The sequence below is a fragment of the Colletotrichum phormii genome, assembly GCF_030913505.1.
Source record: "Colletotrichum phormii strain CBS 102054 chromosome Unknown BDP81scaffold_1, whole genome shotgun sequence".
In the NCBI taxonomy this organism is placed as follows: domain Eukaryota; kingdom Fungi; phylum Ascomycota; class Sordariomycetes; order Glomerellales; family Glomerellaceae; genus Colletotrichum; species Colletotrichum phormii.
Window position 1 is genome coordinate 655394 of NW_026851443.1, and position 12428 is coordinate 667821.

At 53.1% G+C, this 12428-nt stretch overlaps 4 protein-coding genes across 4 annotated transcripts; 2 read left to right on the forward strand and 2 right to left on the reverse strand.

Annotated features, from left to right (window-relative positions):
• Positions 1-1323: 1323 nt before the first annotated feature.
• On the forward strand, positions 1324-5878 carry BDP81DRAFT_307036 (ABC transporter; the record flags this gene model as incomplete). Its single annotated transcript, XM_060583330.1, has 3 exons — positions 1324-1707; positions 1811-3519; positions 3574-5878. 3 exons carry the CDS (start codon positions 1324-1326, stop codon positions 5876-5878), a joined length of 4398 nt encoding a protein of 1465 aa, XP_060451379.1.
• A 1737-nt stretch (positions 5879-7615) lies between these two features.
• On the reverse strand, positions 7616-8713 carry BDP81DRAFT_444096 (uncharacterized protein; the record flags this gene model as incomplete). Its single annotated transcript, XM_060591785.1, has 1 exon — positions 7616-8713. The coding sequence occupies one exon, from the start codon at positions 8711-8713 to the stop codon at positions 7616-7618; it is 1098 nt and encodes a 365-aa protein (XP_060451380.1).
• Positions 8714-9902: 1189 nt separating this feature from the next.
• On the forward strand, positions 9903-12251 carry BDP81DRAFT_412493 (Fcf1-domain-containing protein). Its single transcript, XM_060589219.1, has 8 exons — positions 9903-10654; positions 10857-11061; positions 11114-11123; positions 11182-11234; positions 11288-11415; positions 11474-11494; positions 11559-11624; positions 11680-12251. The coding sequence occupies exons 1-8, from the start codon at positions 10067-10069 to the stop codon at positions 11761-11763; spliced, it is 1155 nt and encodes a 384-aa protein (XP_060451381.1). The 5' UTR covers positions 9903-10066; the 3' UTR covers positions 11764-12251.
• BDP81DRAFT_412495 (uncharacterized protein) lies at positions 11426-12251 on the reverse strand. Its single transcript, XM_060589220.1, has 2 exons — positions 11680-12251; positions 11426-11624 (listed from the first exon to the last, which is right to left on the reverse strand). Exon 1 carries the CDS (start codon positions 12079-12081, stop codon positions 11797-11799), a length of 285 nt encoding a protein of 94 aa, XP_060451382.1. The 5' UTR covers positions 12082-12251; the 3' UTR covers positions 11426-11624; positions 11680-11796.
• Positions 12252-12428: the final 177 nt, after the last annotated feature.

Below are 12428 nucleotides of genomic sequence, written 5' to 3' on the forward strand. Positions count from 1 at the left end.
GATTACCCGAACTAAAGGGCCTAGAACTTTGTAATGTTGAGAAGTAATATCTCGAGTTTCTAGGAGAAGAGAGATTGTGGATGCATCTTCTTACACACACGTAAACGTGGGTAATAAGCAGTGTTGGGCAGACCTTTTGTTGGTTAAGCTTAAGACTGAGTTGTCAGCACCGAGCAGCACCTTGTTGCTAGTTCAACTATTTGTCTCTCATCTTGCCGAACCGTTGCCAGTCCGGTCCTGCCCCCAAGAGAACAACTGCATCGGCTAAAAAGTGGCCGCTTAAAAACCGAAGGTGCGTCGGGTGTCTGTCCGACAAGTCTTGCCTGCCTGCTTGCCTGCCACTGCCTGCATCGAATGATGCAGTCAGTGTGAAGTCACTTGCGCAGTTGCGCTTGCCGGGAATGGTCACCTTCTTGCCTCGTGCTAGTCATATCGTAGCATCCCTGTCTCCTCCTGCCCCATCCTGTCCCGTTTCGTCCTCTGTGCCGTTGCACCTTTCTTTCCCACCGGAACCAAAGTACAACGCACAATTCCCAGACTCCCAAGTCGCCCCCCTTGGTGTTTGTCCCCATGTACTGTGTATATCGAGCAGTCGCAACTGAACTGCAGCTTGCTTTCCCTCTGCTGCTACGCCAGTACGAAGTACATGTTGCAGGGACGAATGTCCTTTGTTCTAAGTGGTACCTGTGGTCACAATGGCCCATCCACCTCCACTATCCGGCTGCTAGAAATCCCCTTCGGAGAGTGAGAGCATCTTAGAAAATCCCGTCTCCCTGGCCCGGACAATCTGATCCATCTGTGTGCCAATCTATCTACCTTACTGCAGGCTGTCCCATTTTGTCCACATCTTTCTGTCGGTTGTACTTTATCATTACACGCACTTTTCTCTTTCTCTCTTTTTGAGAGATGCGTAGCTGACCATTCCTGACTCTTTCTTCCTTTTCCACCCGCCAATCCTTGCCCCTCCGCTCTCTTCTCTCCACGCGAATCCTGACGAAACGTCTTGCTCCAAACCCTTCGGACTTCGTCACCTCTTCAAACGGATTTCGACAGCTTTCCTTCGCTGTTTGTAAGCGGGTCTCGGGTGCGCCCATCTAGTCCCCCCATAATAAGCTAGCCTGCCCAAGTGACGGACATAAACATCCATCCCCGTCAACGCCACGAGCGCAGAGCAAACTGGCTCGGCATCTATATTGTCTCCTTGGCGCTTGACTTGTAGCGAGATCCACTGTCACCGCCATCATTGAAACGACACTTGAGCTCTACTTCCCGGTTTGAAGATCAACTTCTCTGCTAAGGCTCGCTTGAGTCTTTCGCCAGAGAATGGCAGACAAGGACGAGAAAACAAACATCACGGCTCCCGACCCACTAGCCGCTGCTGTTGAGCCCGTCACACCCCGGGAGCCAGAGGATGCCACATTCGCCATTGATATCGACAAGGCAGATGAGAAGGATGAAAGCTCAGACTTTGACGAGAAGAAGATCAGACCAGAGCTGAAGGCGACAAAGAGCCATGCCACCGATACCAGCGTCGCCACCACAACTGCAGCCCATCGACTACCAGAAAGTAAACCATGGTACAAGACGCCAAATCCACTGAAATGGGGCGGCATTCCTCCTGTCCCCGATGAGAAGATCGTGTCCCGGGAGTACAAAGCCGGCTTCTTCAGTCTTTTGACTTTCCAATGGATGGCCCCTCTGATGAGTGTAAGTGAAACTGCGCTGGCCTAGTTGAATGACAGGAAGACTTGAGCCACTACAAGCCAAGTATAAACCAAGAGAAAAAAAAAAAGACTGACTTGGGTGCCAGGCCGGATACAAGCGGCAGCTTGAACCCAACGATATTTGGGCTGTCAACCCAGACAGGGGCACAGATGTCATGACAGACAAGTTGAAAGCTTCTTTCAAGAAACACATTGACAAGGGAGGCAAATACCCATTGCTGTGGGCATTACATGAGACTTACTTCTTCGAGTTTTGGCTTGGTGGTATGCTTCAGCTCGCGTCAACTGTCTTCCAGGTCATGTCACCCTTCACCCTGCGCTACCTTATCCAGTTCGCGAACGATGCCTACGCAGCTTCTCAACAGGGCTCACCACCTCCTGCGATTGGCAGGGGAATTGGCCTGGTGATCGGTGTCACCTTCATGCAGATTTTCCAGAGTTTGGGCACGAACCATTTCATCTATCGCGGCATGATGATTGGTGGCCAGTCAAGGGCAGTCCTCATCAGCGTCATCTTTGAAAAGGCCATGTCTCTATCAGGACGTGCCAAAGCTGGTGGCATCAAAGATTCCGCCGCAGACGCCCCGCAAGTCGACGAGAAAGGCAAGAAGAAGGCCAAGAAGAATGCGAAGAAGGGAGACGCCAAAGGTCCTGGCATTTCCGGAGATGGCACGGGATGGGGTAACGGCAGAATCGTCAACCTCATGAGCGTTGATACATATCGCATTGATCAAGCGTCAGCTCTCTTCCATCTGACCTGGACTGCGCCCATCTCCTGCGTTATCACGCTGATCGTTCTGCTCATCAACTTGAGCTATAGTGCACTTGCCGGATTCGCTCTCTTGGTTGCTGGTATCCCCTTGTTGACAAGAGCCATCAGAAGCTTATTCAAGCGGAGAAAGTCCATCAACAAGGTCACGGATCAGAGAGTTAGCTTGACTCAAGAAATTCTGCAGTCGGTCCGTTTCGTCAAGTACTTTGGGTGGGAGACCGCATTCCTCGACCGTCTGAAGGAAATTCGAAAACGGGAAATCCACGCCATTCAAATCTTGCTGGCAATCCGAAATGCCATCAACGCTGTCAGTTTGTCTCTGCCCATCTTCGCCTCCATGCTTTCCTTCGTCACCTATGCAAAGACCAACAACGCCTTGAACCCCGCCGAGGTCTTCTCATCATTGGCCTTGTTCAACGGTCTTCGTATTCCGCTCAACTTGCTGCCGCTAGTCCTTGGTCAAGTCGTCGATGCCTGGTCATCACTGAAACGAATCCAAGAGTTCTTGCTGGCCGAAGAACAAGAGGAAGATGTGGTCTTCAAGCCAGAGGGTGAGAATGCATTGGAGATGGCGAATGCTAGCTTTACCTGGGAGCGAACTGCAACCCAGGAGTCTGAGAAGCCTGCTGGTGGTGCCGCAAAAGGGGCCAAGAAGGTTGCGACCCAAGCGCCTGCAAAGAATGTCTCTAAGCCTGACGAGCCACTGGCCTCATCTGGCGACAGCACTGGAGACGGTGCCAGTACGCTTGTCGAGGAGGAACGCGAACCTTTCAAGCTGCAAGACATCAACTTTGAGATCAAGAGGGATGAGCTTGTCGCAGTCATTGGAACAGTCGGGAGCGGCAAAACCTCACTACTGGCCGCGCTCGCGGGTGACATGAGGAAAACATCTGGCGAAGTTGTGCTTGGCGCTTCCCGAGCCTTTTGCCCACAATATGCATGGATCCAAAATGCCACGGTCCGTGACAACATCCTCTTCGGTAAGGATATGGACCGAGCATGGTACCAAGAAGTCATCAACGCGTAAGTAACACCATGGTAGTTTCCTTGGAAAGAATCATACTGACCTGGCTCTAGTTGTGCTCTGCGGCCCGATCTTGCCATGCTCCCGAACGGAGATTTGACAGAGATTGGCGAACGAGGAATCACAATTTCGGGAGGACAGAAGCAGCGTCTCAACATTGCTAGGGCCATCTACTTTGACTCCGATATCGTGCTCATGGACGACCCTCTTAGCGCTGTTGACGCTCACGTGGGACGGCACATTTTCGACAATGCCATCCTCGGTCTCTTGAAGGGCAAATGCAGGATCCTAGCAACTCATCAGCTCTGGGTTCTTAACAGATGTGACAGGGTCATTTGGATGGAGGGCGGCAAGATTCAAGCCGTCGACACCTTTGACAACTTGATGAGAGACCATCGCGGCTTCCAGCAACTCTTGGAGACAACTGCACAAGAAGAGAAGGAAGACGAGACCGCACCAACCAACCTGGCTGAAGCGCCCCAAGGCGACAATAAGAAGAACAAGAAGGGCGCTGCTCTCATGCAACAAGAAGAGCGCGCTGTGGCAAGCGTTCCCTGGAAGGTGTACGGAGACTTCATCCGCGCCTCTGGTTCCATCCTCAACGCACCCTTTTTAATCTTCCTCCTGATTCTCTCCCAAGGAGCGAACATCATGACCAGCCTTTGGCTTTCCTACTGGACGAGTAAGCGTTATCCACTGTCGGACGGGCAGTACATCGGCATATACGCCGGTCTGGGTGCCCTCCAAGCGATACTCATGTTCGTTTTCTCGTTGCTTCTGTCTATCCTCGGCACCAAGTCTAGCAAGTTCATGCTTCGACAGGCAGTAACGCGAGTTCTTCGCGCCCCAATGTCCTTTTTCGACACCACGCCCCTTGGCCGAATCACCAATCGTTTCTCAAGAGACGTGGATGTCATGGACAACAACTTGACGGACGCCATAAGAATGTACTTCTTCACGCTGGCCATGATATTGTCCGTGTTTGCCCTCATTATCGCCTTCTTCCATTACTTCGCCATCGCACTCGGACCACTGTTCGTGTTTTTCATCCTCGCTTCCTCTTATTACCGCGCATCGGCACGCGAGGTCAAGCGATTCGAGTCGGTCCTTCGATCCACCGTATTCGCAAAGTTTGGTGAAGGATTGAGCGGCGTTGCCAGCATCCGAGCCTACGGTCTCAAGACTCATTTCATCGCCGACCTGAGAAAGTCCATTGACGAGATGAATGCTGCGTACTACCTCACATTCTCGAACCAGCGCTGGTTATCGACTCGCCTCGATCTGATCGGTAATCTTCTTGTCTTCACCGTGGGTATTCTCGTCGTGACCTCACGATTCAACGTGCCCCCGAGCATTGGAGGCCTGGTACTCAGCTACATTCTCGGTATCGTGCAGATGATCCAGTTCACCGTCCGTCAACTCGCAGAAGTTGAGAACGGTATGAATGCCGTGGAGCGAATCCAGTACTACGGCACTCAGCTGGAGGAAGAGGCGCCATTACACACCATTGAAGTCCGCCCGGAGTGGCCTGAGAAGGGCGAAATCGTCTTTGATAACGTGGAGATGCGCTACCGTGCCAACTTGCCTCTTGTGCTTTCTGGTCTATCGATGCACGTGCAAGGAGGAGAGCGTATCGGCATTGTTGGCAGAACAGGTGCGGGCAAGTCGTCCATCATGTCGACTCTTTTCCGTCTCGTCGAGCTGTCGGGTGGACACATTACCATTGACGGTGTCGATATCTCGACCATTGGTCTGCATGACCTGCGATCCCGCCTGGCGATCATTCCACAAGACCCAACGCTTTTCAGGGGCACAGTTCGCTCTAACCTGGACCCGTTCAGCGAGCATACGGATCTGGAGCTATGGTCCGCCTTGCGACAGGCTGATCTCGTCCCAGCAGACGCGAACCTAGAGGATCCAAGGTCCAAGGAGTCGTCAAGCATTCACCTTGACTCCGTCGTCGAAGAGGATGGCTTCAACTTCTCTCTGGGACAGCGCCAGCTCATGGCCCTGGCACGCGCTCTCGTCCGTGGCAGCCGCATCATTGTCTGCGACGAGGCGACGTCCTCCGTCGATATGGAAACGGATGACAAGATACAGAACACCATCGCCACGAGCTTCAGAGGCAGGACGCTGTTGTGCATTGCCCATCGTCTGCGCACCATCATCGGCTACGACCGTATCTGCGTCATGGACGCTGGCCGGATCGCGGAGCTGGATACGCCTCTCGCGCTGTGGCAGCGGGAGGGCGGCATCTTCAGGAGTATGTGTGACCGCAGTGGCATCAGACTGGAGGATATCCGCGGCGCGAGCGAGGGTGCTGCTCCCCTGGAAATTCAAGCTGGCGGATCGAGTTAGTCGAAAACATAATGAAGTGGTGTCATCAGTGAATGTGAAGGACTAAATAAAATGGAACGCATTTAGGAAGAACAAATTGGGCCTCAAGAAAAAGAGGGCAAGTGAACCGTAGGAAAGATGGAGGTTGGGACAAGTGAGATTCATACCACGCCCTCCATATACCACAAGCATCGAGCATGTCTCGCTGTGAATAGAGGGCGTGTAATACAAAATGGAGAAAATCAAAAACATAACCGATGAGGAAAACAGAGATCACACACCAACGTTCCGCATACTGAATACTTGCAACGTGACGTGAAGTTCTCATCGTACCTCTAACCCCGTGGCTCCAGTCGTCGCTACTGCCGCCGCCGCTCTGCTATCGCTGTTACCTTGTCGTCCCAATGTCTCGGACAGCAGGGCACCCAACGGGTTGCGAGACCGAAGCGAAGAAGTCTCTCTACCACGATTCCACAGCGTTCGTCTCCCTCCCGGATCTAGGTCGTACGGAAGGGAAGGGGTGGGAACGAAGTGTAATACATGGCACTGGAAAGGTGTGACGAGATCCGGTGGGTTCACGACGGGTAGCTGCACCTGGTACTCTGTACGCTGGTCGCGGTTTGCAGATGAGATCAAGTAACGATATGGAAAATAGAGGTTTGGTACTTTGAGAGGAGGGGTTAGGGGGGAGATGTAGAGTGTCGTGATGGAGGTAGAGACCATGGGGTCTAGTGTATGTCGTGTGAGTCTCATCTGTAACATCTTGGTATCCAAAAGAGCTACATCACAACACCTAGCGAAGTTTTTCAGTTGACGGGGGACGTACGAGCAAGATATTTGAGTGTATCTCGTGTTCTGTCAAGAAAATTGAAGACCAAAAGTGGTGAAAATGTAACCCCCTTCCCCCTGAATCACGAGCAAGTCTAAATTGAAAACCCAAGGTGATGGAGATGCTATTACATGCGACGTTGCTCTCGGTCCGCTCGGTCCCCCCCCCCGCGCCAGCTCCAAATCCGGGGAAAAGAGGCTCATGTTTCTTTTTTTCCACGGGAAGCTTTCCCCCTTGCCCAACGTGGTGTTAAAAAAGTTAAATAGATTGGGATGATTGCCGAAAAAGTCAAATGGGCTGACGACATCGGACCAGCTGATCTCTCTATCCATATCCGTATACACTTCAGACTTACATAAGGTTTCCCATGCAGAAGAGATCAGGATTGTCAGCGGTTGTCGTGACGACGTATAGAACGACCACATACAGCTTGACAGTTAGTAAACATGTCGGTTTATCCGTACAATCACATGATATTGTCCCAAGATATGATTCAAGTTTTTCTGCTCATTGAAAAAATATGTACCAGCGAGCGATGAGAAGCGAAGACAGAATGCCACCGGCGGATCGTCGTCACCAAGACTCCCAGTCTAATGCTCCTTTGCGACTGCGTGGTATACAGGGCAAGATACAACTACACATCCACCCATGCGCGGCAGCCCTATGAGAAGACCTGGCTATGCCTTTGGGCCGCGCTCCATCTCAAACATGCTGAAAGACCGGTACTGAGAAAAGCAACCGATCTCACTGGATGATAATTAAAAGCAGTATTCCAAACCAGTGATGCAACGTGATGATACCCCTAAACGCCATGAATGTGCCATTCAAAAAAACCCCAAGCCGTGACGTCTCGCCATTTTTTTCATGACGTAATGAAACTGTTTTTGATGCAGATGCAATGAAACCAGAAAAGAGAAAAAAGATCCTCCTTAGAACCGACCACCGGGAGAATTGTTGGCATTTCGAGATCCGGGGCGCATCTGGCTTGGTGGGAAGGCGTTGGGGTTCTCGTCCAATAGGTCCTCGAGGTAAGCACTGGGAGCTCTTTGTCCGTTACCAGGCGCCGCAGACAAGTTAACAGAGCTTGTGCTAAAGTCACGTCTTGCGCCATACAGAGGGGACTCCGGAGGTGTAGATTCTCTCAAATTGTTGCGGCTTCCATACTGGCCTCGTGATTCGGGGCGGAGGTTCGTCAAACTTATTGAGTGACCGTGAGCAGGACTGGGAGACGAGGTAGCAGCAGCGTAGAAGCCAGAGGGCAGGAAACGAGAGTCGCGGTTGGTGGCAGAGTTGTTATTGTTGTTGGTGTTGCTATTGCCGCCGCCAGCTGCAGTAGGCGAGAAGAAGAGATTCGACTGGCTTGGCGTCGCAGAGGGAATGGGGCCGCGCTGCGTTCTACGCACACCACGTCCACCATTGGGAACAAGAGAAGGAGTCGATTCGCGATCGGTATATTTGTAGAACTGCGCTGGAGGGGCAGGGAAGCTCTGCTTGTCGTTGGCGACATACTGGGCGTTGGCGGCGCGGGCGACGGAGCGGTGCAGCAAGCAAGCGATGATGCCGCGCCAGATCAGGATACCGAGGCCAAAGGCACCGAGGATGGAGCCTACAGCAATGAAGACGGTTCCTTGAGGGGCACTCGAGCGGTGCATATAAGGAGCGTTGTTGGTGGGAGGAACACTGGCTGGCGGATATGTCGTCACAATGGGTTGGTTGGTGAGGGATGGGAAACCCGTGAGGACATCACCAGTGGTATCGGAGGTGCCGGTGATCCTAGGGGCGGTGATACTCTCTTCTGTTGTGGCAACGGCACCGGTGTTGGAGATGACGGCGGTTGCCGCGGCGGTGCGCGAAGGCTGCGCGGCCGAGGTGGTGGCATCGTTGGTAGAAGCTGCCTGCGAAGCACTGGTCTGAGCATCTCCTCCGCTGGTATTGTCTTGCGCAAGACCCGTGGCAGAGAAGAGAGACAAGGCGGCAAAGGTAGACAGGAGAAGCGTGCGCTTCAGCGAATGGCGTGACGAAACCATGGTCGGTCGAATTTGAACTCCAATTACGTCCGAGGGGGTCGGTGTTTACGGTGGGATGCGATGCTCCGAAGTCGATACGATGAAGGCGTCAGTCACTTTTTTCCAGACACTAGATACTGTTCGGTTGACGGATCGATGAAAGAAGGTCGATTACGGCGGCTGGATCGGTGCCCGCGGGTAGAAAATGGGGATGATCGTCGTTGTGTTGTCCTGCCGGATGGGGCGGTTCGCTTCGTTCAGCTGGCTCAGGCTGGATGCGATGAAGTCCGGAGAATCGAACGAAGGTATCGCGGGAATTGCGGATGCAGACTGGAACAAGCAAAGCAATATGAAAGAAGGAAAGGTCCCGCTGGCTAGAACATTGCTGGTGCCGGCTGATCGTTTGCTGGGTGGGCGGCTTCCGAGGTTCGACGTGAGGGAGTCAGTCAGGGAGAGAGGGTTGGAGGGAGCAGGAGAGGGACGGGAGGGATGAGGGTGCGTGATGGGGAAGAGAAAGGGAATGGAAGGCAAAGGCGGGCCCCTGGTCAGCAGGGAACACCGGGCCTGGGGGAAAAAAGGAGGAAGGGTCCTTCCCTGCTCTGGAGGAACCTGCTGAGAGCGCCAGTCAGCGAGTGGTGGACAGGCACACAGGCGAGAGGCTACAGCCTACAGCATCCATTTCGTGTTAGCGGACTGGGCGGTCCTCGTCCCTGCCCTGGGCTGTGGCGCGGTACATTTGGCTGCACCTGAAGGTTCTGACGTGCTGCTGTGTCGGGGTCTGTTTATTTTTGTGCATTTGGGCCGCATTTCCTGGGAATGCGAGAGGGAGCGAGACATGCAGACACAGTGCTGCCAGCTTATGCAAGCCAGGTTTTTGACCTGCAGGAGACGCGCAAATCTGGGGATATAGCTACAGTGTATAGTACAAATACACTGTGCCAGATGACTGTACAAAAGTCACCCGCCCTCGTATTGAGGATTGAGGTGTCCAACAGGCGAGCGTTGATCCCACTAATCATTAAATCCAGTCTCCCAGCATGCGCTACAGTGGCTGCAGGTCGCAACCATCATCAACACGAGCCACCCATCCGGGGTAAGCGTACCTGGCAGATGCCCACCCATTTACCCAATGGCCAAAGATCTTCGAAACTCGTTGGAAAAATATGGGCCATGAAGCAATGGTGAGCCTCGCTGTGGAATGCGAATGATGCCCCATTCCTCCCCACTAGAGTCCCAGTGGTCCCCTATCTTTGTTGCTTCGCTTCGTCTTCGCCTTCGTCAGACCTCCAGTAGTTTGCAATTTATGCCGGATGCTTCAGACTAAGGCAAGGCCATGAATGGGCGCCGCGGGTATCAGACCCGTCTCTGATCATAATGGGCTCCTATTATGCATGCGCAGGGCAGTGCACAGAAGTGCTGATGCAAGGCACCACCAGTCCAGACTCCAGACTCCAGCGCAACGCCCACCTTGCCTCCGGCGTTTGGGCGCCGTTGATCGATCGTTTGCTTTTCCTGGGAGGAAATTGCAACGCCCGACAGCGGACAGAGGAACACTGCGGAGGAGAAGACCCCTTGCCTGTCGTCCAGTCCCTGAGAGTCTCATTGTCCCCTCATTCCGGTTGCTCTGGGTCACCCTCCACTTCCAGGGCCCGCCTTGCTTGCAAGCGCAGCGCGGCTTGGGCCCATCTCCTCACCGAGCGCACAGACCAGAAGCATCTTCACCTGACGCCCGAGTGCCATACACCGAGAGCACCCTCCATTCTACACCGAAAACTTTTTTTCCCAGCTCTCGGCCCCGCCACATGCGCTGGACGACCAAACTCAGGAAAACGTCAACGCAACAGCCTTGTCCAGCCTCGCCGACGCCAGCACTCCTCCACTCGACGACGACAACCTATACCCGATTGCCCATACGAGACCGACAACATGGGCGTTCAGAAGAAGACCAGAAAGTTTGGTGAAGTACGTTTGCCCGTTCCTGCTTTGCGCCGAACTCCCGCGTATAGCGAAGAAAATATCAGAATGCTTATCGATAAGAACTTTTTGGTCCCCCGGACCAAAGTTCACGATGGTCGCGATACCTGAAAGCGGACGTTGGAAGCCCGAGGCCGCCTGGACACCGATACTTGCGAATAAATTTGCTAACTATGTATGTTCCTGCTAGGTCAAGCGAGTCATCGGCAAGAACGACGCCCGGCGCAAGGAGAACCTGAAGAAGGCGGAAGAGGCCGAGCAGAAGGCCAAGCGTGAAAGAGGTGGTCCAGATGGCGAGACTATCGTCAGAGAGATTCCTCAGGTCCCCTCGCAGATGTTCTTCGAGAGCAACTCAAGTCTCGTGCCTCCCTATGGCGTCCTCGTCGATACCTCATGTAAGGCCCCGTCGCCGTCCCACTCAATGCCCAGTTGCTAACCATGTTCCAGTCTTCTCCCGGTATAATAAGCCCGCCCGAACGTATACCTCTCGTCCTCGTCGACTAACCTGCATCTAGAACCGTTCAGATGAAGTTGCCAGTGATAGAAACCATGATGGATTGTCTCTATGGTAGGATCCGGTACTGCACGAATGCTGTTGGCACCAGCTGATGTCCGAACTAGCTACTTGTCACCCCATCGTCACTGACTGTGTCATGGCCGAGTTGGAAAAGCTTGGTCCCAAGTTCCGCCTTGCTCTCAGAGTAGCACGTGACCCCCGTTTTGAACGACACAAGTGCACACACAAAGGAGTAAGGCCCACTGCGAGTACTGTCACGATTACCAGTTGCTAACGACGTTTCTCCTCAGGTGTACGCCGATGACTGCCTCGTAAGGCCCCGAACCGCTTACATCTTCGATTGACTGAGTCAAAATACTGATTAACTCTTCATAGGTGTCCAAGGTGTCTAAAGACAGAGTGTACCTCGTCGCAACCAACGACAAGGGCCTCGTGTCCAGAGTATGTCCAGCCATGTCCTGTAAGACCACGACGATGCTAACACCAACCTTTCTAGCTTCGTCGCATTCCCGGTGTTCCAATCATGAAGTGTGGACGTGGAAAGTACACCATCGAGAGATTGCCCGACGCCCCGATTTAAGCTTGAATCAACGATATAGGAGGGAATTCGCGGTCATTCCGTCAGCGCGAGGGAGAACGTCAAGTACCTTAGACAGCACAACGATACGATTGTCAAGTTGGAAAAAAAAAAAACTTGCATATTGTGGCAGGCTGGTTTCTTGACGCGGAAAAGCGACATAAAAGTCGCGGGGATCGAAGAGACATGCGCATCGAGCCCAGGTCCACCAAGCCCTGGAAAGGGAGCACGGCGAGGGAGAAGCAAAAGCATATCTGGGTTCTGGTTTGTAGGCATTTTTCTCAAAAAGGGTTGGGTCGTGATGCAATTCGACCCAACCATTGCGTACCGTGGTTTTGGCACTTGTAATACTGGTATGGAACTTTGGTGGTCGTTAAAGTAGTCGGGGTTAACCACGCCGTATCCCCGATACTGGCCGACGGATGGCTCCGTCAGCTCGTAGTTGCCTAGATGGTTTAGGCTGCTTTTAGGAATCCAAAGAATGACCCAAACATGACTTGCATGCGTCCTCCTGCATTCCAGAACGGGGTCCCTTCCAGACGCACGCAATTACACGCTGTTACAGGACGACACACGCCGTCACCCGTGATTGAAGAAGAGACAAAATTCGGCTCCGTGATTGACGTCAAATAGAGTTTAGACCTCCGGACCTGAGTACGGACGGCATC

What these genes read in the sequence shown, in the direction of transcription:
- BDP81DRAFT_412493 (XM_060589219.1), top strand. Translation starts at nt 10,067, where the DNA reads ATGGGCTCCTATTATGCATGCGCAGGGCAGTGCACAGAAGTGCTGATG. An exon ending in AGACCAGAAAGTTTGGTGAA is followed by an intron (nt 10,655 to 10,856) that starts GTACGTTTGCCC and finishes TGTTCCTGCTAG; the next exon opens with GTCAAGCGAGTCATCGGCAA. An exon ending in CATGATGGATTGTCTCTATG is followed by an intron (nt 11,235 to 11,287) that starts GTAGGATCCGGT and finishes TGTCCGAACTAG; the next exon opens with CTACTTGTCACCCCATCGTC.
- BDP81DRAFT_412495 (XM_060589220.1), bottom strand. Translation starts at nt 12,081, where the DNA reads ATGGTTGGGTCGAATTGCATCACGACCCAACCCTTTTTGAGAAAAATG.